The sequence below is a fragment of the Leuciscus leuciscus genome (genome assembly GCF_965113295.1).
Source record: "Leuciscus leuciscus genome assembly, chromosome: 8".
Classification (NCBI taxonomy): domain Eukaryota; kingdom Metazoa; phylum Chordata; class Actinopteri; order Cypriniformes; family Leuciscidae; genus Leuciscus; species Leuciscus leuciscus.
Window position 1 is genome coordinate 14,823,349 of NC_138732.1, and position 26,768 is coordinate 14,850,116.

General features: G+C 37.5%; 1 protein-coding gene and 1 long non-coding RNA gene across 4 annotated transcripts in view; both read left to right on the top strand.

The window, feature by feature from the left end:
- Positions 1-26,768, top strand: part of elf1 (E74-like ETS transcription factor 1) — a 40,288-nt gene that overhangs the window by 8,443 nt on the left and 5,077 nt on the right. For 2 of the 3 annotated variants that reach the window (XM_082178208.1, XM_082178209.1), the window contains 3 exons: positions 17,725-18,114; positions 25,608-25,776; positions 26,626-26,733. In XM_082178208.1, the coding sequence (XP_082034334.1) occupies positions 18,043-18,114; positions 25,608-25,776; positions 26,626-26,733 (349 nt within the window). In that variant the 5' untranslated portion in view covers positions 17,725-18,042. Of the gene's footprint in view, positions 1-9,015; positions 10,610-17,724; positions 18,115-25,607; positions 25,777-26,625; positions 26,734-26,768 lie in introns of those variants that run through there. The other variant, XM_082178210.1, reaches the window with a different exon arrangement.
- Positions 7-26,768, top strand: part of LOC309504937 — a 414,587-nt gene continuing 387,825 nt past the window's right edge. The window contains exons 1-2 of the long non-coding RNA XR_014208228.1: positions 7-508; positions 563-5,172. This is a non-coding gene — a long non-coding RNA (uncharacterized lncRNA). The remainder of the gene's footprint in view (positions 509-562; positions 5,173-26,768) is intronic.

A 26,768-nucleotide genomic window follows, 5' to 3' on the forward strand; every position in this document is an offset into this window, starting at 1 on the left:
CATGAAACCTGGTCTGAATGTTGCTCATCCTGTTGTGCAAAGAAACCACAGTAACTCAGGAGAGGGGAGAGTGACAAACAAATCTACTTATTGTACCCGAGCACCTCTTTTTTGCTCTTTCTCTTTTTATGAGATATAACTCTCGTAGAACGTAATTTTGCCTGAGTTCACCACGTGTAATTATGCCTGACACCATACTTACTATAGTAACTTGTGTCATCATCTCCATGGTATGTGCTGAGACTAGCTTGTAAGTAGCAGGGTAATCAGTCTGCTAGAGAAAACAGTAATTTTTTTTTGACACAATTATATTCAAGCATGTGGCCAAAAGTTATGTTGAAAGAGTTTTTAGCAAATTAAGTTACAGACAGTCACATGGGCAGCAGCTTTAGGCCAATGTCATTGCTTGTACCTTTAATTCATGTTTTGGTAATATTCCTAATTACATTTTTGAGGTCTTTTATAGATATCTAACTAATATCACATTGAGCTTCTTATATGCTATATTGTTAATGTAAAATATTACAATACAATTACATTCGATTCACTTCACATATGAAAGCAGTTTGGTGGAGGTCAGAAAATGTGGACTTCTAGGGAATTTTCCCCCATCCCTATGTCATATGACCTCAGGTGTTCAGGGCAATATCAGATTTTACTTTAATGGCTCTGTTATCTTGTCAGACCCCCTGTTAGGCGGGAGATACCAACACCACTGAAACTATTACGCCCCCCACCCGGCTGTCCCTGATTTGTATTGTAAATGAGCCAGGGCACCTGGAGTTGGCCAGTAGTCAAACACAGGCCCCTTTGCTGCGGATTGCTTTGTTTGGGGCTTCTCTTCAGGTCTGAGTTTCTGTCACAGTTGGCAGCGAGGCCGGTAGTGTCAGGTTGGCTCTTCGCATAAAACAGCGTCAACAAGTCCCTGCCTGTAATTGGATCATTAGGTCCTGCTGAGCAGGAGGGTTGGACCAAACTGCTCTAGCTGGTCTAGCATGGAGAACAGAAGAGGGTTGGACCTGAGAAAGAATATTTGTCCTCTTCGTGTCACAGCATTGTGTGGTGTGGATTAGGTCTTAATATTGAAGAAAAATGCGATATGTGATAACTCGTTAAATAATGCGATATTCAATATGCGATATGATAATTCTTGGTGTACAATGAAAAAGTGTGTAAAATGATTTCCAGTTGTTTAATTTATTTAAAAACTGAAAATGATATAACCAACATGTTTCACATTCTTTTTGTGAGAAAACATCCCTACAGCTTCTAAAAGTGAACACCAGTGTTTTACTGTGGCATTACATACAAAGCAAGTTTTATTTTAATATTAGTGTAAACCAGGGGGTTTAAGGTAGGCCTACATTAGGTTTATTTAACAACAGAAATTGAATAATCAAATGTAAAAAACACAGCTTAGTCTTCATGGTATGAATTAAACATATTCTGATTCTTATTAAAGCTACAAAAGTTATTCAGTCAAGAGCAGTGTGTGATTTTCTCTGTCTTTTTTGTTTGATTAACATTAAGCACACAGACGGAAGCTGCAGTGTTGCCAAGTTCACGGTTTTCCCGCGGAATTTGACTACTTTTACACTGTTGCCATGAGTTGTTTTGTAGTCTGCCGGTTGAAAGGTTGCTTTCTGCGCGTGTGAATACTTCGCTTATTGCGCCTAATAACATTAAGCATCTCACAAGTATGTAACAGTCATGTGTCCAGTCTACTCTCTGTGTCAACCTAAAACGTGGACTTTTTGTAATCTTTTGGAGTATTAAAAATCATGCATATCGCGGTATGTACGTTTGCGATATTTCGATATATCGTGCAGCCATAGGTATGAGAGCTGTTGATGAGGCTTATATTGGAGACTACGGTTTGTTAGTATTTCAGTTCTTCGAAATTGTGCTTTGTCATTCCTCCAGCTTTGATTGAGTTTTTGGAATTGTAGATTGAGGAACCAGTTTGGTAGCTAAATAGAGGTTTTGAGGACATCTGTCTTTTTTTTCAATGTTTAAGAGTTCCTGTCATAGAGCATAAAGTCTTTAGAAAGATCTTAATCTTAGCTTTTGAAGTTAGTGCAGTCATTGAGCTATTTGACGTAATACTATAAGAAATGTTTTGAAAAGTTGAAACTGACTACAATTTAAATAAATCGAATGTGACCATGACAACAGTTTGCAAAAAAAACCCAAACTATTTAAAGTTCAAATGAGATCACCATATGAGATACGAATTGTGTCGCCATTGGGTATCTTTGAATTTTTACTGAAAGCAGTAGTGTTCTGCTGAAAAAGTCCAGGCAGTCATTCCTTTGTTGATATGTTGTTTACTGCTAGTGGAGATTTGCATCACATTTTCATACTGCTCTCCCCATTTCCATTGAGCAACACACATTCTCAGTGTCGAAACTTTCTGATTCCTAAAACAAGCTCAGACTGGCATGCCTAAGTTCTCAGGTACCAGATACACTGGTAGAAGATTCACAATCACAGACTATTACATAATAACTTATTCAGTGTCAACTTGAAGAAAATTTGTGAATTTGTAGACCAGATAAATTCTTTTATATTTAATCCATACAAACAACTAGAGATAATGGGATTTTGTCCAAACATACACTGCATCATGGTTTAGGAAAGAAAGCAGAACAAATGGTCAGTCAGTTTAACCAAGATAAACATATGTCCTCTGCATCATAAGGAAGAGTGGCCCACAATTTCTTCTGGGAAATGCCCTTTTGTTGAAGAAGTTGACGACTCTCACCCATCTGCTACACCCGTTTTGGTTTTATCTCATGCTTTGGTGGGTGATGTTCCACTGAAACTGCCCACTGAATGGCTCTTTATGTTGTTCTAGAGTTGAGAACGTTCATTTACATCCTGTTCCCAAGGGCATAGGTTATCATGTGGTATACCAGGTTTTTCTTTGCTTTTGAGTAATTATGTTCAAAAAATCCAACCAAATAGTATGCCTCAATAGTAAGAACATTAATTGGTTTAGAAGGCATTTCTACAGAAACTTCTGTAAGTCAATTTTCAGATCCACGTAGCAGCTAAGTGTTGCAGTTTTGGTTCAAATTTTGTGAAGTTGTGATCACATTTTCTGTTGATCTGCAAATTTTCAGTTATTTCAATAGGAATCCAAGCTATCGGGAATTTTGTGTGAGGTTGAAAGTTTTACTCTCATTCATTCATGTTGTTTACCATCAAAAAACTTCTTGGTTTGAAAGTGATTTCAGTGTGAGCTGTGCTTCATACATTGCTACACTAATGACAATAGACAATGGATTTTTTTGCCTGTGAAATTTTGTAAATGTGACGACAACTTTAGAAAGACTAAATGTGTTTTTTGATAATCGAACGTGTCTTTTTATGCTTTTATGTCATTGAGCGTCAGAAATTGAAGATCACTTTCCACATTAATGTTGTTTTATCTCACCAGAGATGAGCTAGATATCACATGTTCGATGTCAGACCACTTCCCATGTAAACCACACTACTTAGTCTTTTTTTGCTTAGAGTGTATTCACTAAATTAGTCACAAAAACATCACATTGCCAAGCTTCTCATGACAAAGTGCTAAAAAATAACCAAACAGCCATACCCACCCAAAAAACACACATTCAAAGGCTGTATTGAAATCAGTCTTATGAAACAGTGCATTGCAAACACTGTTTTCCAGAGCGCCTATCTTTTGTCAAAACAGTTGCAAGTTCCTCTTTTGATAGAAAGGCCTCTATCTCTTTGTAACCTGCTCTACTGCCACTCTTGAGTCCAGTCAGCCGCCTGGCATTCTCATTTAGGAGGAATGCTGTCAGCATTGCGCCATTCCAGACTCAAAGCAACATGGATGACATAGTCCCATTTGCACCGTGCAATAAAAAGGTTTACTGCTGACACCAGTTTAGTGTTGTGTACCAGTGTCTTGGATGCTTCGGCCCAGACATAGAGTTTGAATAGCTGTTTTCATCTATAGCTTTAGATGCACACAGATGAATGTGTGTGTTGCTAACAAGTACTTAAGAGATGAACCAGATGAGGACTAGTGGTTACCTTCCATAACTACAGTGCAGGGGCAGCCCCTAATATTCTGGTCTGCCTGGTAAACATCGAATACACAGACATGTGACTGGTTATCGTCATGACAATGCATTGCTTTTCATTGGAACAGCTCAGGGCAGATACCAGCCTTGAAATGCAATTACATGCAATTCAGGCTCACAAAGACTCTGAAAACAAAAAGCTTCACAGTTTGAAAGTTGTGAATAGAAGCAACCATTTCGCAAGCTCTAAAGCAACACGTGTGGTGAGCAGCTAAGCAAGTATCTAGCGTTTTAAAGAAACGCACGCAGGCTTTGAACAAGTTGTGGGCGGTTGTGTTTAACAGAACATTAAACCACAAGTCACAGCTCTAAAATGACATGCTAATGAAAATGTGTTAGTTTCTGATGGTTTAATGTGAGTTTTAAAATAAGGATGTATGGTTTTGATGTGAACTTAGGGTTTGCATGTACAGCATCGTCTCATCGGTGAATGATGCTAAATAAAAATGTTGGCTGTTGGAAATGTTCAAGTAAAGCTATATATATTTTATATATATAAGAGTTTATTTAAAGGATAATATTAGTAGATTCTAACTAAATCTGTTTGTAGTAGAAGAGGAATGATAATATTAGTGTTTATTTATTTTTTACTTTAGATGTTCTTTTAAGCCTATATAGAGACAACCTTTGGATAGTTCACCCAAAAATGAAAATGTTGTCATCATTTCCTCACCCTCAAGTTGTTCCAAACCTATATAAATTTCCGATCTTCTGTTGAACACAAAAGAAGATATTTTAAAGAATGTTGGTAACCAAACAGTTGACAGTAGCCATTGACTTCCATAGTTGTTTGATTACCAACATTCTTTAAAATATCCTTCTTTTGTGTTCAACAGAAGAAAGAAACTCATGCAGGTTTGTAAAAACTTGAGGGTGAGTAAATGATGACAACATTTTGTCTATCCCTTTAAATGACATTGATATTTTGGTAACACTTTACAATAAGGTTCATTAGTTAACAATAGTTGATGTATTAACTAACATGAACTAACAATGAGCAATACATTTGTTACAGTATTTATTAATCTTTGTTAATGTTAGTTAATAAAAATACAGCTGTTCATTGTTTGTTCATGTTAGTTCACAGTGCACTAACTAATGTTAACAAATACAACCTTTGATTTTAATAACGTATTGAAATTAATATGAACTAAGGTTAATAAATGCTGAAGAAGTATTGTTCATTCTTAGTTCATGTTAACTAAGGTAGTTAACTAATGTTAACTAATGAACCTTATTGTAAAGTGTTACCGATATTTTATTGGTTAAGGGTTTGTGGAAGCTGGTGGTGCCGTATAATTGTATGTTTAATATGTCCAAATGTGTCCAGTTTAAGAACACAGCACCCTTGGTTAGTATAGAAACATATTACATCACCCAGAGGAAGGTTTACTCACAAATTCTTTAGTTACATCACAACCTATTATATGGGGGTGATTGAATATTCTAGCTAACTAAAATAATCCTTTAAAATAATGCGTATGCCGTATGTGTTGATAATAATGCTGAGAGTGGTTTGAAGGTGTTTACAGTAGTATCACATTTTAGCTGTGGAAAATTGAAATCCCAGAACAATGGAGACCCATGGAAACTCTACAGACCGGAGGCGGTTGTCATTTACCGCCCCCACCTCCAGAAAGTGTGTTTACAGCATTACTTTAAAGTAAACCTGCACGATTAATTGTTAAAATATTGCGATCTCGATTCAAACACCCATTCGATTTTATTCCTGAATTACAATGATTCGGCTGTGTCTATTAAACCTTATAGACAAAATCTTATATAACTTAACCTGACAAAATCATACCGGAACATTCAAATCTGTGTTCGCGCTGCTGCTGATCCAGAGAGAGCAGTTGTCATGTATAGGAATTAAACAGCTTATCAAATCATTTCAACCACACAGTATCTTTATTTCTGTCAAAAATTAAAATGATCACAGACAGAAGTATGGATATAAACACTGATGTTTACGATAGCGATCACAATAGACCAAATCCCCTTACAAGTAACATGGCGCTTAAAATAACGATTTTGTTATGCCACCAGGTGATGACAAGTGACTGTTACATTTTTTTATTTGTCATTAAATCAAGAGATTCGTTCAAAAAACGCTGATTCATCCAGTAATGAAACAAGTGAAGTCTTTATGATTTGAGTCTTTGAATCATTCATTCATTCATTACAAAAAAAATCGTTCTAACTAATTAAAAGTTTTGAAATAGACGGCAGAAATTTATATTTTGTCAGAACCTCCAGTAATTTACATGTTATTTTATTTAGTTGTCTGTTCAGAATTGTGGGAGAATCATGATCTCTGTTTAAAAAAAAGAAAAAAAGAAAGTGTGAATCTCAATTTATCCAGAATGGTGCAGATCTATTCATATACATTCAACTGATATATTCATCAAGTAGTGCCTTTGAAAAACCTACATTATCAGTGCTCAAACAGTTCAAACTTAGAACTATAAAATAAATTAAGTTCTGTATGGTCAGAAAATCTCTATATATTTATTAGTTCAATTGAGAGGATCTTTGCCATTTCACAGTAGTTATGGTATGAGGATACCAGTTGGTTGCAGTTCAGGCCACATATCAACCCTAATTGCTTAAAAAACATACCTATGTTCATTGGTTTATGTCACTCGTGTTGCAAACGTATTTGGAGTGATATTCAAAATAATGGATCAGATGTCAAGACATTACAAGAGAGATTATTTGATGTGCTATCAACAACACTAATCAATAGCCTTAAATTAGATCATTTTCTTTAGCAGACTGTATATCTGTGTGTGTGTGTGTATATATACTGTATATATATATATATATGTATGTGTATTTGTGTGTGTGTGTGTGTGTGTGTGTGTGCATATATATATATATATATATATATATATATATATATATATATATATACACACACACACACAGATGTAGTCTGCTAAAGAAAATTATCTAATTTAAGGCTATTGATTAGTATTGTTTATATATATATTTACATATATATGTATATGTATATTTATTTATATGTGTGTGTGTGTGTATATATATATATATATATATATATATATATATATATATATATATATATATATATATATATATATATATATATATATATATATATATATATATTGTATATGACTATATTATCATCATATCTTGGTTGGTTCATTTTTACCCATTGTATCTGTGTCATATCACTCAACATGCTATAGGTCACCTCACAGTCGGTTTCTTAGCAACAACCACTCCTTGTTTACATTTTCATTGTGAGTCTCATTTAGTGTTAACAATCCTCAAGAGATATTATGTCTATTGCATACGCACAAATTAGTGCCTTGTTATTGGTACCTTGCAGTGAGCCCACATGCTTTACTATCAGATTCTGCTGATTTGATGGATAACTGTGTTTTTACTAACTGTATTTCACTCACTCGTTTGTTTTGTAGTTCTCGCCTCACTCCAGGATATTGTCACTATCTGTATAAGTAGATTTGAGATGATGACTACTTCTTTTTAAGCTCCCTCGTTTATGGCCTCGCATATTATTGTTGGCTTTTCTCATCTTGTTGCTATCATGTGCAAACTATGGCACTACAAAGGCCAGTGTTCCTTCTCAAATATTGACCCGAATTAAAACCTACCACCAGCATCTGTATACCGCCTCCTCACGAACCGACAAACAACGACAACAAAATGGCTATGTGTAATCTCTCTCCCATCACTGATCTCTGAAAGTCATTACCCACAACTATTCTTCTTTACTCCAGTCCTCTCTCGTCTCTTGTATAGAGAGATTTGAATGGGGGAAGGGGAGCGTTATTTTATAGTGGTGTGCTTTATTGCGGTGGTGTTTGCTTTGCGCTGTTTTTCTCCGCAGGTTACACAGGTGATGCCTGGGCCAACATTCACATCAGCTCATTCAAATATGTCCAGCAGTAAATGACGTATCATGATGAATCGTATCAAGAGTATATGCCTTCTGTGTTATTAAGAAAATTATTGATACACATACTAGATTTCATAATGTTAATCTGGTTCAGCACCTCAAAATGTGTCTTTTGCTACAGTAGCTGCAGAGTTGGTTCATGGGTAATTATTAAATAATTATGCAATTAGGCTGCAGTTAGTAGTTGGTAAAAAGAAAGGTCTTCCTGTACACCTTTCCCATGGGGTTGTATTAACCAGGATGGATCTGAAAGCTGTCTAAACATATCACTTACAGTACTGTGGACTCATCAGCCTTTCACAGAATAATATCACCACATTCAGAGTAAATTGACTCATGGACAATACCACAACATGTTGGTAAGAGCTTATAGTATGTTTTGTAGTTTAATAAACCTGTGCTATTTTGGAGATAAAAGATGAAAGCGTTTAATTTCATCCCTGGGTATATCCCGGGTCTCTCTTCATAATGAAGAGTCGGTCCCAGTACCATCTTATCATGCTTATTACTGAATAAAGATGGACTTTTTTTTACTTAGTCTGCAGATTTATACCATGTAATTGATATGTAATCACTTAATGGAATTGTAAGTGACCTCTTTTCATGTTGCACCTCCTCTTCCATATTGTCACAGTCAAGACCGCATGACGTGACTAGAAGAGAACTACACCACATATTGCACACGGCCCCTGCAGCTCTACAGGGCCAAAGGCAAACCTTACATAACTTATGATAAATGGCATGAATGTCGGTTATTTTGGGCCAGTTGTGTCAGCTATAAAGTATTTTATGATGCATTATAATCGAGGAGTGCCAGCCTCGCAGCAAGGAGTGTATGACTTAGTTTTAGAGCATGATGGTTTTATCAATGTCTGCTGGACTCATAAATACAAAGACAGATATGGGTTGCTCCAATTACTTTCTAATTTAGGTATAGTCAGTCTGTCTGTCAAAAAAAAAATTGCACGTTTTACATTTCAAAATATTTTGAAGGGTCTAGAACAATGACAATGACAACAATGATTCAGTTAGTAGACTGTGCATACATATGCAGCTTTTGCCCATGTGGACGTCTCATGAAGTTTGTCTAGACCTGTTTGGAATGCTCTTTGCATTTAACAGCCAGCTTCAGTTTCGTTGTACCCCCAGCTTGCAGATTTTTTAGCTGATTTCAGGCAAGAGTTGTGTTTCTCATGCTTGCTTTTTTTCACAAGGCCTCAAGTATACAGAAAGGAACTTCAAACAGTTAGTTTCTCTTTTTAGTGACAGTGAACTAAAATGTGAACTTTGAATTTTACTGCTTTACGGCTGGCGAAAACCCTGTGATGTCTATGGTCTTATCAACTGTAGAATGCGGGCTTTGTCATCACTGGCTCTTTAGGGTTCCTAGAATTTAATTTTGTAGCATGCAAGTGCAAGGCAGACATGTTTTTCTGCTGTATTCAGGGTGCATTTTTCCCTCCTTGTGCAGACATATGCTGTGACATGTTGGTATTGGTATGAGTGTAAACACATCGGGGATGGGTGAGTCAAGATGGCGGGGGTGGCGCTATTTCTCAACAGTACATATGTCGCCATAGACGAAAGCATGTTAAATACTGCCCCAGGACAGCTAGAACGTCCCCAATCGCCTTTGATTTCTACCAGGTTCCATGGTAGAACAAAACAGGCGTTGAATTCAATGCATTTTGAAGTTAGTTGAATTTTATTTACTCAAGTGTGAGATAGCTGTTCTAGATATTTTTGCAGAAACTAAATCATAAGCAGAATAAAACAATGCAGGTGTTACACAGTGTGTCATATATAACAGATTCTAAACATGGTCAGATGATTGTGAGTGAGAGGGAGGTGCAAACACTTGGCTTAGGTGTTTGAAGTCAGTATCAGGCTGAAAGCCCTGAGTTTCTCCAGTCTTGTCATGCTCTGAATTGTTCCTGCATAGAAGCCAAAACATTTAGTCATTGTACTGAAATATCTGAAATGTTTTTCAAATTTCCTATGCTGCTGGAAACAGCGCAGAATGCAGTTCAAAAGATTTCAACAATTAGATGCTGGAAGGTTCTTCAAGCAGCACGTCAAAATGAAACCGTTGTATAGTTACAATACATTCAATCAATACATTGGGAAAATTATATCTTATGGTAAAAAATAAATAAAAAATCCTTAGTATGTGTTTGTACAGCTGATATTGGATATTTGTATTTATTTATCTGTATTAATGTAGCAAATTTTTAATTTTTAATTTTAAGACCAGCACATCCCTCCCTATTATCATTCCAATGCCACTATGCCATTTTGCAGATACTGGCAGTTGTAGGATAACTTTTACGTTTTGGGCCTCAAAGTTTGAAGTACAGCAATAACTTTTGTCTTTTTTAGCCCCTGTAGCAATTTCCTGTCCTGTTTTCACAAGTCTGACGTGTCTTCCTTTCTGTGGTGTGCGGCCTGTTGCCACATAGTAGAAACAGATCACGGGGAAGAACATATTTAACATTATGTAGCACACACCATGTGCCTTTTAAGAAGTCCATCAGTTGGGTTCAGCTTGCTGCTGGTAAGATATAATCTGCTTACATTTTTAAACATCAGCCCTTTTCTTGCCCATCAGCATCTGTACCAATGCCTGACGACACTACATCCACGTAGAGGAAATAGCTAAGCGATTAGTCGCAGATGAACCCTGAGACTGAGAGTAAGAGATGTGAGAGAGGAAGTGAGTAAGGGTGCACCAAGTTCTGTTCCTCATGTTGTTTTCTCAGTAATTAACCCCAGTCTGTGACACTCATGCTACATGGAATTGAGTCTATAAAACAATTTGTTTCTAATTGAGAATATATGTAATTTTAAATCATGAGATTTGTGTTTGTGAGCTCAGTCTTGATGGTTTTAGTTTATAATACATTGTTTGATTGTGCGTGTGGTGGTATCAGCTCTTTGGGATGATATCTGAGATAAGTGAAGCTTTTTGAAAGTGTCTGAAGATGTTTTTTTTTTAGAATTCGGAGAACCAGACTTGTTTTGTTCTTCTCAGAAACAAACCACTGAAGGGTGGCATGATCTGATGGTGATGATGATGGGGGTTCAGTGTTAAATAGGGACCCTTTAAAAAAAAAAAAAAAAAAATTCAATAAATGTGAATTGATGAGTAGACCGTGTGCCATGCTGTTACTGTTAAAGCATAATGTTTTTTTCCAATAGTGGTTACCAACTAAATATAAATATATTGCAGTCAAACATGTCTAAAACACAAAAAAGTGAGAAATACGGAATCTAAGAGGAAGGGGAAGAAGTTTCCACTCTCAAAATGAGAGAGAAGTGTTCGCTTGTTTGTGGTCTAACAGTCAGGAAGTAGCAGAAACCGACTGCTCAGTGATGCATTTCCTGTCACTGCACGATTCACAGGTCAGTTGTGGCTGTTCTTTTTCCTTTTGCATTTAAATGTGTTTAGTTTAGGGTTCCTTTACCATGGCTTAAAGTTTGACCAACTGGAAGTTCATTTCATAGTGTAGGTTGTATAATTTTTGGTAGTAAACGAAGTCGACATTTTTATAAAATGCAATTTGAATCATCTTAAAATTGTTTGTAAAATCATGAATGGGGGATGCTCTCTCTCATCTCCTCAAGCAAGTTTCCATCTGGGAGAGATCAACACAACTGATGTTAACCAAGCGTCTTTAGACCCTACTGAGTTTAGTGGCAGGGATTTTGCCTTCACCTGGCCTCAGTCTCTCCTCCCCAGCCTTTAATGTTCGGAGAGCTGAGCTCCAGGCTCAAAGATAACAGCTCCTGTCTCAGGTGGGTGTGGGCCCCTTGACTTTTTCTAGCACCTTGAGGGGGAGTGGAAAAGTACAAGACTTGAGAGATCAGATTAAATTTGCTTCATCTCCTGCAAAGCTAGCAGAAGGTAAAGCCTTTCTTCTCTCTCTCGGTTTTAGCATAGCAGAAGTGGCGCTTCTCGAAGCAACGTGTTTGTCTCTCTCTCCGCTTCTTTTTTTCGTCATTCCCTTTCCCTCACAAAGATTGCTTAAGTTTTTATAATGCCCTTTTTAAAAAATCTTACCTGGTTTTATGCTTTTATCCTCAAAACACTTTTTGGGTCTGTATTGGAAACACACTGTGAATTGTCGACTTTGCCGTGTTGTTGAAGGCTGATGTGGCCATGGGAGTAGCTTGTATGCTCGTCTCATTAATTGCCGTCTCTCTTGTTCTGTTGAATTAGCAAACATTCGCCTCACAGGCCCTTGACCTTTCTCCCTGATGTATAATATACTCTTCTCCACTTCTGTGACCAACAAAAGGGGTGTGTGATGCTGATACTTTCACATCACTTTTAGAAGAAGAGAAAGCCAGCCTTTCTCATCAATGTAGGCATATCAAATACTGACACTAAAAAAGAAATGTACATATAGTCTTTCTGCAGTACTCGATATGGTACCTTTGCTATTTTTACTGACGTGGCTGCTTTCAGACGTGCATATTCGGATGCTCTTGCAAACTGCGGCCGAGTGCATGAACAGGCACATGGGCTTTTTGATCATAATGCTCATCTTTATGAGCTATACATGTATACATAGTCAGTTTTGTCTTATCTTATTGTCAACAATAAATTAGAAAATATGTCAACAATCTAACTGTCTATTCATTAATTAACATATATTGTTGATATAAATCAAACAATAATTTTGATAAAAAGAAGACACAAATCACTGGTTCAAAATCATTTAGTTATTATAGATCATTTAATTATATATTGCATTGTTATTTAATTGCCAATTTAATTTGTCATAATTAAAGTACCATTCAAATGTGTGTTTTTTATATTATTATTTTTATTCAGCAAAAATATATTTATATTTCAAATAAAATGCTGTTCTTTTAGGAGGCACAACTGTTTTCAACATGAATAATAATAAGAAATATTTCTTGAGCACCATATAAGCATGTTATGATTTCTGAAGGATCATGTGTCAATCAATACTGGAGTAATGATGCTGATTGTCAAGACTGGAGTAATGATGCTGAAAATTCATTATGGAGTAATGATGCTGATTGTCAAGACTGGAGTAATGATGCTGAAAATTCATTATATTAAAACAGTTGTTTTAAATTGTAATCATATTTCATAATATTACTGGTTTTGTTCTATTTTTGCAGCCTTACAAATGCAGCCTTGGTGAGCATAAGAGACTGTAAAAACAATAAAACAATCTTACTGCCCCCAAACTTTTGAACAGTATTAATATTAAATATTTTAAAAAGGTTGTTCAGTTGTATATTATTCAAAATTGGTGCTGTGTACTGTGAAGTTTAAAATATTGGGATTACTTGGACATAAAGCAGCAGCAGTCTAGTAACTATTGTCAAGACAGTTTAAATGATATGTGACCATATAGTTGAGTACATTCAAGTTCATTATCCATAGTCCCTAAGTTTATTATCACCGCATTACAGGACTTCACTTTAGTTGAAGCATCACATCCTCACAGGAACTGGGCTAAAAACATCCATGTTCTGCTGAGTCAAGCAGATGACCCTGTTAAAAGAGGCTTTGTCCTCCATATTGATTTAAAGGCTGCTTTTGGCATAATTCCACCCTCAGGGTTTCTCTTCCCTTTAGTAAGTGAGAAGAACAAGCCTTCAGATGTCTCACACGACACATATATGTTCACTGGCTCACTGGAGGTGTTTTAATGTCACATTTTGCTGTTGGAGTGAGCATTGTGGAGTGTGTTTTTGCTAAAACGCTCAAGACTGGCATGTTCTGAAATTCCAGGAATGCCAGGAATGCCAGTCCTCCTTCCTGACCTAGCAAGAAAAGAGCTTCACTTTCCTCTCGCTTTCTCTTAGTCAGTGTCTCTCCAAAAGCCTATAGTATCCCAAGCTATTTTGAGACTAGTTTTTCTCAAATGTGCTGACATCACATTGCCATGACGTCACTCCCCACAGAGTAACTAGAGATTGCTTCGCCCTCTTCAAAACCATTTCCATCCATCCTAGTGATGTCATCAGAATAAGGCAGCTCACGATCACACCACATCTTGAATCCATAAGCATTCCCATCAAACCGCTCACCTATGTTAGATGATCATTCGTGTTTGAATTTGCTTGCTTCTTGATTGAATTCCATTGTCAGGGTGACTCATGGCTTAGTCATTCGGTTGGATTAAATTACATCCTTTCATGGTCAACACTGAACTCAGCTGAGGACGCTACAGGGGCGGGTGGGTCGACAGGGTCAATAGGGTAAGATGTATTTGTTCGTAATCATTCTCCCTTCAAAACTGGTTATTCTGTCCAACATTTTAGGCAGCGTCTTGCTTCATGTTTACTTGTTTTGACAACACAGACTAGGCGCTTTGCCAGACTTGTACCAGCTGCTGCATTAGGACTCGGACAGACGTTTTTCATGTACACCTCATAGTTTTACCTTGTTTGCTGAGTGTGTATCCTTGGCAGACCTCAGCCATGGAGTGATTCCATGCAAGCCCCACCCTGGAGTGTTTGCTTACTGAAGTCTTGAGTACTGAGTAACTCTACCTCCCTCTCGGCGCCTCTGGATGACGTGCAGCAGGCCTTTGTTTGTGTGCACATATTGGGACTATAGACAACTGTTGTCGCATCCCCTTGTATCGTTTGCAGGCTGCCGTCACGGTGGCGTAGATCACTCACCGTGTGCCCGGCACGAGGTCTTGTTATATACAACTGGGAATCAGCACGGAGAGCAGCATGGTGCATGCGATCACAGATTTGCACGATTTTGCTCCCCACCAGGCTCATCTCTCTGTGTGAAACGTTCTCATCAATCCCATATCACGCTTTCATTTGCCAGCACATCACCGTCAAGTGGTGTGAATTACTTAATTACTCCAAAGCAGGGTTGTAGACCATGGCAAGATCGTCTAATAGAATTTCAAGCTGCGAGCTTTGGCTGTGGTATATGCAGCTGTAGTTTGAGGTATGGAGAGCTTTTTGAATTGGAAAGAAGAACCGAAAATGACATGAGACCATTTTGAGCTAGTCTGTAAAGGAGGAGGCAGAACTCAGCCATGCTGTTGTTTGGCGACTTCTGACCCTTGGCTCGCACTACGGAGACTTCATGGGCGAGTGCTTTCCCAGACTGCAGAGGTAGGCATGACCCACTCTGTGTGGTCTTGATTTGCCTGGTATCAGTATAGTTGTGATTATAATTGTTAGCACTGTTTATACTACGGATATGTGCAGTTTGTTGAGAAGAAATGTGCTTTTACTTGATATAAAGTGCTCTAAAATACCCCATAGATTTGCCTTAGAAATTGAAGTAGGAACCCTTGCCATATTTAGAAAACCAACATATAGAGATGCCGATATTTGTTAATTATTTAATTTTTTTAAAGAAAAAAAAAGAAAAAAAGAAAAAAAAAGAGTACTTTTATTCAGCAAGGACACATTAAATTGATTAAAGGTTACAGTAAAGACATTTCTAATGTTACAAAAGATTTCTGTTTCAAATAAATACTGTTCTCTTGAACTTTTGAAAGAATGAATCCTAAAAAAATGCATCAAGGTTTTGGCAAAAATATTAAGCAAAACAAGTGTTTTCAGTATCGGTAATAATAAGAAATGTTTCTTGAGCACCAAAGCAGCATATTATAATGATTTCTGAAGGATCATGATGTAGCCTTGGTGAGCATAAGAGACCGAAACATTACAAAATCGTAACTACACCAACCTTTTGAGCGGCAGACTATCTTAGATATATATGGGCCTATGACTTTTTCTTTTCTTCATACTGTACATTATAATGTAGCACTTGTAGCATTTGTTTTATTTATTTAGACATAACAGTTTAAAAGTATAATATGAGCCGTTTGTTGGTTATTGGCCATTAACATGAAAATAATAATTATTAATTTAGTATTAGTATCATACAGAATTTTAATATCTCTCTTAATATACTCATACTCTACCAGATCATCAAAGAGACTTGAGGATGACCTCTTTTTATTTGACGTAAGCCCCTAGAAACCTACCAGAACACCATAGCAACCACCTAGTTTGGTTAGTGCTAATAATAGGTTGGGCCTCTCTGTCATGGGATACACCATCATGTTCCTCTCTTGTAGAGACAAGGCCGCACAAGGCCACATGTTGAAGACGAGACTCCAGCTGCTACAGAGGTCTTGGGCAGAGACTGAGCTAAACAGAACATTTGTTTGAGCTCCCTGCCACCTACACCCACACGGACCTATCTTTCCTATTCTCTTTAACTGCCCCCATTAAACCCTTGTACCCACCCACCCCACCTACCCCAACCCCCAGACACCATTCAACCTGGTATGCACTTGTTGACACACACACACTGTCGTTTCAAAGCAAACAAGCCCCACCCTGCCACAGAGGAGACGAGGGCCGCTCCACTGCCTGCCATTTTACACCCCCCTTCAGTGGTTCGTCCAAACCTTCCCTCCTCTCCCCACAGCACTCGTTTAATCTTTAACCAGATTGCAGACCCTTCTGTTCCTTCTCGCCACCTTAAGGCTGGGAAGAGGGTACTCTTTCTCTCATAGGCCTGTGATTCTTGTGTTTTTGGGTTTCCGTAGTTCAGCTGGCTTCAGTGTGAGGAGTGAATGTGGACTTTGGATGAGGGTGTGTTTGGGCCCTTCTACTCTGATAACCAAACCTTGTTTACAGTACCCCTTTGATCAGGCTGGGTGATCTCATATCCTGTGGTGATCCATGCCCCTCATCCCTTCCTCCGCTTTGCCACTGAAGAGGTTCACTTATACATCTGAACCTTGACGAATTAAACCAGGCATTCAAAATGAAAGTAGACCAGCTGTCTCGCTGCTTTTAGTGATTTTTGTCCATCATTTGAAACATCATTCAATCAGAATAGTGTGAATGATATTAGTACTATACCAATATTAGAATTCTACCTGATATCTATTAGCCGATTATTTTCATGGTATGGTCGATAACTGATAAATTAAAATTCTGTATTATTTTGTATTACAAAACAAAAACAATTGATTTATTTTAAATAATTAACTAAATATTTAAAATATTATTTTAAATAATAATTAAAATAATCTTAAATAATAGAAATATTGTAAATATATTTAAATGATCTGTGTCATTGGCAAATTATTTAAAATAGTATTTTGAAGTAATTAAAAAAAATAAAGTAGTTTTTTTTTTTTTACTTTGAATATTTAAAAATGACGTTTAAAATATTATTTTAAATAATTGGCTGATATATATATTGTGATTCCAAGTGAATAAAGGGCGACACAGTGATGCAACAGTTGTATTGTTATGATCTCAGAGGGTAAACAGGAGTCAGAGCCAAAGAAAACGAAGCGTGCCAGTGATGAATGTGTTGCTGGAAAGCAGAGTACGTTTTCCACTCGTCCTTTTTAATTTTGCCCGGCCAGACTTCCTCAGAGTCTGTCTTTGAGGCAGCTTTGGGCGTTCGGAGCCAAGAATGGGATTGGTGAGCCGAAAGTCTCCCCAGCAGTGAGCGAACGTTTCATAGAGTCAGAAAATTAGCCTCTCGCCTCAGTCCCAGCGGTACTGTCTCAGGCTCGTCCGGCCATCCCAGCCCTCTCTCTCTCTGATAATGTGACACAGCCCATTTTGCTCGGTCGCAGTTTCCTAATGTTCCTTTTCCTCTCTGTTTCTCTCTTGAAGGTTTAGATGCCCCAGACACAGCTGGAGCGAGAAACCTCCTCCATCACGCAGTACCGTTGCCCTGAGTCCTCCGCCACCCTGTTCGTCATCTGGAGGAAAAAAAAGTCAGCAGCGTGCAGGACCAAAAAAGGGAACTCTGTTTTTACCTAACAGTGCCTCTCATTTTGTGAAAGCAGCAGATTACCTCAGCAGTGTTCCTGCTTCAGAGTGCTTCCTGTGCCGAGGGGTGTGGTGCAAAGCGTCCGGGGAGTGCGTGGAGGGGTAGGAACCCTCTGCCTGTCATCCTGTGTCCTACCCTCTCTCTCTCCCTACAACACCATGACCACTGCGGTCCAGTCAAGCGAGCTTGTCTTTGAGTTCGCCAGCAATGGGATGGATGAAATCAATCAGGTACATCACAACCACATTTGTTGTTTTCTGTGTGAGAATATTCTGATCGGCCCTTCATCGTTGACCTGGAAGCACTGAAATATTTTGGCATCAGCAATCTTTGTTATTAGGCACGTAAACTTGGTTTCTGTGTTTAGGGACTCTTTTTGTCTATCCAGCTGCACAGGCGGGGTCTTAAAATGGGGACAATGGTTTTTCAAAGGTCTGTGCCTTTGATGCTGGGCATGAAGAGAAGGGAGGAAGGTGGAACATTAAGAGTGCAAGGAGAGGGTTGGGAGATCACTGTGTGGGTTTCTGGCAGGGTTCAGATGGAAAGACTGAGATGTACGAATCGCCAGTCAGTCTGAACTCAGTGTGTTTGAATTCTTATACGAAAACCTAGTTGAGAATGAAAGTAGCATTTCAGCTTCAGGACGCTTAATTATGTTGCATACAGTGGCCCCAAAAAGTATTTGGACACTTAAGTCACACTTTACGTATACTTGAATTTCATTGCACTGGATACAATATATCAAATCAAGTGGCTTTTCTCAGGACTAACATTTCTGAGCCACTTTTTCTGTTATTTCAAGTTAGTTTTCCTCAAGTTTACACAGGTGTCCTGGGATAAACATGTTCCACAAAGTTTGACAATGTCCAAGATATTTTGTCTTCGTTTTCAGCAATTTTCACTACTAGTTTGGGGTCTGTGAGATTTTTTAATGTTTTAGAAGTCTCTTATGCTCACCAAGGCTGCATTTGTTTGATCAAAATACAGTAAAAACAGTAAATTTATAAGATGTAATTACAACTGAAAATAACTGTTTTATATTTAAATATATTTTAAAAGTTTGATTTATGCATAGACAGTAAAAGCCCTGTCACCCATTGGTCTGAAGCAGGTTTGAGGAACAGCCAGCAAATTTGATTTTGAGGAGCTCAATCTGCGGTTTAGGGTATAAGGAATTAACAATGCGGATAAATATAATGTGGAGCCAAGCCATCTAAGTGCCTCTTGGATTTTTTTGTAATACATTTATACAGTTGTAAATGTGGCTTAAAGGCACACTATGCAAGATTTGTACCTTAATATAACAGCTTCGAAATCATTTCAATGGTAAACAAACTCGTAGTAGGGCGAATCATCCCGATAGCAAAGCGGGGGGGACGGGACGCCGCTGGCAAAACCAGCAATGCAAGTTTGAGAGGTGGCGCCCTGACAAATCTCACGAGAATCACAACTTGCTTTATGGCACGACGTCACATACATCAACAACATATGAAGCAGCCTCTATGGAAGATACTAGCTCGCATTTCAGACGTGAATCATGGCAGAGTCGACGAAGAAAGCGCGGTCGGAAGAGTGCAGAGACGGCTCTGCGTTAGTGGTATTTACGTCAGTAACGTTAAATACAAGTACTCCACAGCGACTCTAGGGGTCGCTGTTTGAGAAAAACGGAAACTGCATAATGTGCCTTTAAGTGTCCAAATCCTTTTTGGGCCATTGTATTTGTGGATACCAGCGAGCCGTCGTACTATTGTGTTTTGGTTTGTTCTGTCTACTCTCTCTGAGTTGAGATGACTAGAATCATGATCTTAATCTTAAGCGTGTGTTTGTGCAGTCATGTGAATGGGTCTGGTGTGACCGGCCTCTTCCCTTACTGACTGAAAGGGAACTGAAATCTAGATTCAGGCCTAACCTGCCTAACTTGTTGCAGCGTGGGAGAAGAGTCCTGTTCCACCCAGAAATCTACTATTGTTTTTACATGACGTTGGCTTTTCGGTCACTCCCTAAGTCCCCTCACTCTATTACAGCACCCTCGTAAATATGCTCGACCAGTCGCCCCGACAGTCTCAGATATCTTTGACTCCCACTGCTAACAATAGAGGGGCTTTTTGGGGGACTGCACAAGATAAACCTAGACTCTTCTCACTGTGTGTGCTGGGTTTTCCACACATGGGTGCTGTGAAATATGTCCAGATGCTTCTCTGGACCATAATGATTAGCCGCGCTGGACTTTGCAGAGTCAATAATTACTCCCATAAGTCAAGTTGTCGTGTAATGGGAGTGAAATGATATTAAGGCACCGTGTCAGACTTCAGCTTCAGCACGCAACAGCAGTTCTGTACTAGATCCAGATCTCCAAAGTCACTTAATGCATTTACATGCACAATCTTACACTGATAATCACAGATTAGCCCGACAACATAATGTTACAACCTCTTAAGTGCTGTAAACGTTTTAAGCAAGAAAACAACTGGCACAACTACATTTTTACCCATGACCTCATTTTCACTCTGTATGTAAACACCTTCACCAACGTTCTGGTGACTTATTTAGTATGCGCATGTCTCATGTGCATGTCTGTTGATGTCAAAACAAAATAATTTCTCGTATAAACAGGGTTTTCTTGCATCGTCAGGTTTTCAGAATGAGCTTTGTGTGTGCAAGCTTACTTATTTGTTAGGTTATAAAAATAGGGATCACCGATCACATTTTAGGGGCCGATTGCAAGTATTGGGCAAGTATCCACAGTACAGTGGAATGATAATTTGAGGTTAGAGTGTGTAAAAAGGACATTTTAAAGTTATTTTAATATTAAAGGTATTTATAAAAGGGTTAGGTAAAATACATTACCTCTTAAATTATTTTAAAAGCATAATGTATTGGGTGAGAGATAGCAAATATAGGAATCATATCAGTTATTTTAATTAGTTTAGTAAACAAAGACAACATTGTGTGTATAACAATGTAAACTATAATTAATCAAACATCTCACTACTACTTGACATTATATAAACGAGCACTCAATTAAGTCATTTGTCTTGTCTGGCCTTAATGCACTTTGTTCATATATATATTTATATTTATATTTATATATATTTATATTTATATTTTTATTCAGCAAGGAAATATTCAATTGATAAAATGTGATATTAAAGACATTTAGAATGTTACAGAAGTTCTACACTGAAAAAAAGAGCTGCTGCCTTAAATTAAGTACAATCAACTTGGAAGTTTAAGTCATTTCAACTTAAATTACATGAAACTGACTTAAAACAATGAGCTGAATCTTGTATAGCTTATAAAAAAGTAAGAAATTGCTTAACTTTTTTTGATGAGTTAAGGCAATGTAATAGCATATGTTGTCATAACTTATTGATCATATAATTTTTTGCAGTGTATATTTCAAATAAGTGCTATTCTTTTGAACTTTATATTCATCAATGAATGCTTAAAAGAAATTAATCATGGTTTCCACAAAATAAGCCGCGCAACTATTTTCTACACCAAATTTCTTGAACACCAAATCATCATATTAGAATGATTTCTGTAAGATCATGTGAAACTGACTGGAATAATGGCTGCTAAAAATTCAGCTTTGCCATCACTGGAATAAATTACATTTTAAAATATATAAAAATAAAATGTCACTGTATTTTTGGTCAAATGAATGCAGCCTTGGTGAGCATAAAATACGTTTGAATGGTAGTGCATGTCAAAGACATCATTAATAGTGGAATTTCTTCAATACACTGTAGTTTGGCTGTCAGAGTTTCTTGTGTGGCAAAGGCTATGCTTTTTGGCATCAGAGCATTTTTAACAAGTACACACTCTAGCTGTTTTGCATCAACAGTCTATAAAATCACCTGCTCTATGACAGAGCCAGGCTTACATAACTTCTCTTTGCTACATCATACATGTCCTATAGCTGTGATGACGTGACATCACGCAGCTTTAGCGGTCAACAGACGAATTGCTTATTACTGAAAACCTGTGGCATTACGCCTGGTTAGTGCACAGAGAATCATCAAATAACTCCATGTAGTCTCCAACATTGCAAGTGAGGGTCTTGTATTGTATCAGTGGGTTAGCATCAGTTAAAGCAGAAGAGAGTGGAACTGCAGAACAAGGCGCATGTTATCAGGTTTATGCACACAGTAGGAACACAGAACTCAAGTATTCAAATAACTGATCTTTATCTGATGTTTCCCTTTTAGAAATGTGGTTGATAATTCTGAAAAAAAAAAGAGGATGTTAAAGGTTTATGATAGTCTGTTTTAAAAAAAAATAGAGAAGCTTTACTCTTTTTTACTAATGTGCAAGATTAAGATATTTACTTTAAAAAAAAGGGAAAAAAAGCTGAATTAACATTTAAATATAATATTTATCAGTGCAGACCTGTTCGATTTACATCATAAAGTGGTCAAATGACAAAAGCATTTATTGCAAGACATTTTTCATTTTAACAGACATGCTCTGCTATTTTGCATTTACCTGTTTGGCAGTATGAGAGAGGCTATGTAAACCGATCACCAAAGATTTTTGCATAATCCTGATATCTGATGTCTGTAGTTCCAAGGTATGGCAGGACACAAGGCAGCGACTGAACGAATGCACAGAATACATTTCTCACGTTCTCAGCAGTCATGGCTTATGGGATTCACCGGGTGTCTGTCTAGCCTTGTTAAAACTCTTCTCTTAGTATACTGATGAACAACGCATACAGAAATCTAACATTTAGTTGGTGTACACCAGCGTTTCAAAAATTGGGGTCAGTAAGAATTTTTATATTTTAAAGAAATTAATACTTTAGTTCAGTAAGGACACATTAAATCGATCAAAAGTTGCAGTAAAGACAATTAAAATATTTCAAAATATTTCTGTTTCAAATAAATGCTGTTCTTTTAAACTTTCTATTCACAGAAGAATCCTGAAAAAAAAAAAGTATCAGTTTCCACAAAAATGTTAAGCAGCACAACTGTTTTCAACATTGATGATAATAATAAATGTTTCTTGAGCACCAAATCAGCATATTAAAATGATTTCTATGGCTCGTGTGACACTGAAGACTGGAGTAATGATGCTGCTGAAAATTCAGCTGTGACATCACAGGAATATGTATTAAAATAGAAAACATCAATCCATCAGCTCGTTCATCCATCCCAGCATCTGGGCCCCAGGCAGGGGACACCCTGAACAGATGGCCTGTAAATACCAAACAATTGTAAAAATTTCACAATATTTCTGTTTTATAGTATTTTTGATCAATTGAATGTAGTTTTACAGACCCCAAACCTTTGAACAGTGGTGTATATCCAGATTAAACAGTAGCTAAAGTGTTCAATTTAGCAATAGCTAAATTCTATTATGCATCCTCAAACGATTTCGCCATTGAATCTGTTTATAGTAGTTTGGAGTTTGTGTTACACTACTGAATGAATTATTCTGGCCTTGAACTGAGATTTGGAAAGCCAAACCCATTGAGTCTCTGGGGGGAAATGCCATAACAACAGCAAATAGTCCAAGCATGATGGAACAAAAACAGAAAATCCTGCCAAAGGAAGATGTAAGATGGCTTATGTGTTTCACAATATTGTTTCCAAAGAGACAATATTTCAAGCATTCCTGCTGTACTGTATTACATTGATCAGTTATTGTTAAGTGTGTTTGTTTGTGCGTGCGTGCGTGTATGTGATTAATTTCTTTGGCCAGGAACAAGCAAAAACATTTGTGACTTTGCATGTTGTTCCTGTTTTGATCATCTTCATACAGTTGTACAACTGGAAAGGTGAAAAACTGCATTCTACTGCCATCTAGTGGTTACATGACACAACAGACACATACATTCATGTATTCCTAGTGAATTTAAAAAAAGGGCAGAATAAATCCTAAAATGTAGTCCCTGTGGAAAAGCAATCACTTGTCTTTAATGCCGGTCCTAAACCTCTGGGGGCCCTAAGCAAAACTTAAGGGGCCCATGTTAGTGCCTAAAACAGTGCAGATGCATGATATCAGTAACGTTTCAATACATTTTTTTTTCTAGTTTTTATTTAAATATCACATTCATATAAGAGATAAAAGTATTTACACAAAAAATATAGCTTCAATAATTCTCTAAATAGGCCAACGTTAGACTAATGCACATTGTTTTTAAAGCACTGACAGGAGTCACACGACCGCTTGTATGACTGAACAGGAATGTGTTTATTTCTTAAAATATGTATAAGAACGTTTTGATTATTGATGTGTACTGACACAAACTGAAAATTACATTGCTTAATGGGGCATTTCTATCGAATCAGTGGACTTAATAAATGAATTGCATGGTTTATCGAGACTAAATAAGACTAATAAGTTAAAATATTACAAAAATACATACAATCTTGCTCTTTTGCTTCATGTCATTGGTGCTTTTTCTTTCATTTTCCTGCTCTGGACTGATTGGTTCATTTGGAAGCCTTAGCCATATGTCAAGACACGCCATTATCTGCCACACTGTACGATGTCCGTGTCCAAAACAGTAATTAAAAAGATTAAATCATTAAGTATTAAAAAAAAGAAATTTCCACATGACTCCAAGTTGAATCCGCAGTATGACCGTCCTGTTTACATTAGCCTATATAGTGAAACGCTACTTAAATCATCTTTGAAAGCAACGGGGTCCCCCTGGTGTTCTGGGTCCCTACGCAACTTGTGTACTTTGCGTATAGGGAGGATCGGCACAAGGCTCACAATGAACAGTTGCATAATTTAAGCGGCCCTCTTACAAGTGTCAAAATAAAGGTCACCAGACTTCGATCAGACTGTAGTTTCTCTTGAATTATTCCCGCTCTGTCAATGTTCACTTATTATTCTGACATGTTTTGCATAGCTTGCACTTATCCGAAGGCCTAATGAGAGCTGCTAGCCGGCTAATGAGATTCGGTTAGACACACACACACACACACACACACACACACACACACACACACACACACACACACACACACACACACACACACACACACACACACACACACAGTCACACTAACTCAGCGATGCTCAGTTTTCCCTGGAAATGGATTGTGTGTGTGTTGTCTTTTATTTTTTTATGTAACCCTTCACGTTGATTTTACTAACATGCCTGACTCGTCTAGACTGCCTAAAAGAATAAGAAAGCATAAAGACATCTTTTATTAAGTATGTTGGTGTATTTTGGCAGTGTTGACTCTGGTGGGGGGTGAGTAATGGTCTCTTGTGGCTTGAGTCCAGTACCAACCATTTCCTCTTTTCCCTCAATGTGATCTCCACCCTCACTCAGGAATGCTGGTGGAAATGAGGAAGCCTGAAATGGTGTTTTTGGCATGAAGCTCATTACTCCGGGAGCAAACAGGGTCATGTCTAAAGGACCTTACTGGAACTATGATACGTTTGTGCTTACATCATTAAATCACATGATACAACAGGCTTGTCTCTAGCCTTATTGTTATACTGACACATAGTAAGAGTCCAACCAAGTGACTGAACCGGCTCAGGTTAAAGCCATTATGAATGGGCCATTAACTTCTGCCTCTGTGAGAATGAGTAACCTGGACGATTGTGGATTTGAAGCTTTCATCTGCAGGGAAGGGGCAAATTTATGTGTTTTAAAGCAATTATGGTGCACTTTACTGCCTTTCTGCTGAAAGCACTGCATGGCGGTTGATTTTAGATCAATGGTGCATTTATCTCTCTGTTTGTTCTCCCACAGCTGGACGACCCTTCAGTGTTCCCAGCGGTGATCGTGGAGCAGGTGCCCGCTGCCGACCTCATGCAGGTGTACTCTGGACTGGAGGCAGATGAGGTGACTAATGGCATCATGGTGGACGCCATTCAGGATGTGGTGGAAGAGAACATCATGGGAGATGTAGGGCTGTCTGGTGAGTCCAATAAGTGATCACAATTATAGATGGCATGTTTTTAAAAAAAATACAAATAAATCCCAGTATTCCTCGCACCTGAAGCAGTCCACAACACGACTTTTTAATGTTTTTGAAAGTCTTTGAAGTCTCTTATGCTCACCAGGGCTGCATTTATTTAATTAAAATACAAGAAAAACAGTAACATTGTAAAATACTATTACAATATAACTGTTTTCTATTTGAATATCTTTTAAAATGTATTGTTTCCCTGTGATGGCAAAGCTGAATTTTCAGCGGTCATTATTCCAGTCTTTAGTGTCACATGATCCTTCAGAATCAATCTAATATGCTGATTTCCTGCTCAAGAGAAATATATTTTTATTATCAATGTTGAAAACTGTTGTGCTGCTTAATCCAGGTATCCTTGTGGAAACCATGATACATTTTTGTCAGGATTCTTTGATGACAGTTCAAAAGAACAGCATTTATTTGAAATAAAAAATGTCCAATTTCATCAGTTTAATGCATCCTTGCTGAATAAGAGTATTCATTTATTTAAAAAAAAATCTTTCTGCCACCAGAGTTTTGAACTGTAGTGTGTTCCTATTTAATAAGAAAATAATATTAAAAAAGATAATTTAGTGTGAAATTGTCATTTAACTCACAATAAATAAACAAAAACGTATTACACATTTGTATATGACTTATAAAAACATTAAAACCATAATGGACAGCGTGACAAATCACCTTTATTGATTTGTTCTTTAAATATCCAAGAAAACTACTCTCAAACACTTTTAAGTGAAACCCATAATAGTGAAACCCAAAGTTAATGTTTGTCAATTGATGTAAATGTTTTATCCACAGTAGAGACCTCTGTCTCAGGCGGAGAGGACAATATGGAGACCATCGAGGCGGCTGAGGCCCTGTTGAACATGGAATCCCCCAATAACATCCTGGATGAGAAACGCATGAGTATGTGATGACTCACTGTCAGTTTACATGGTCCT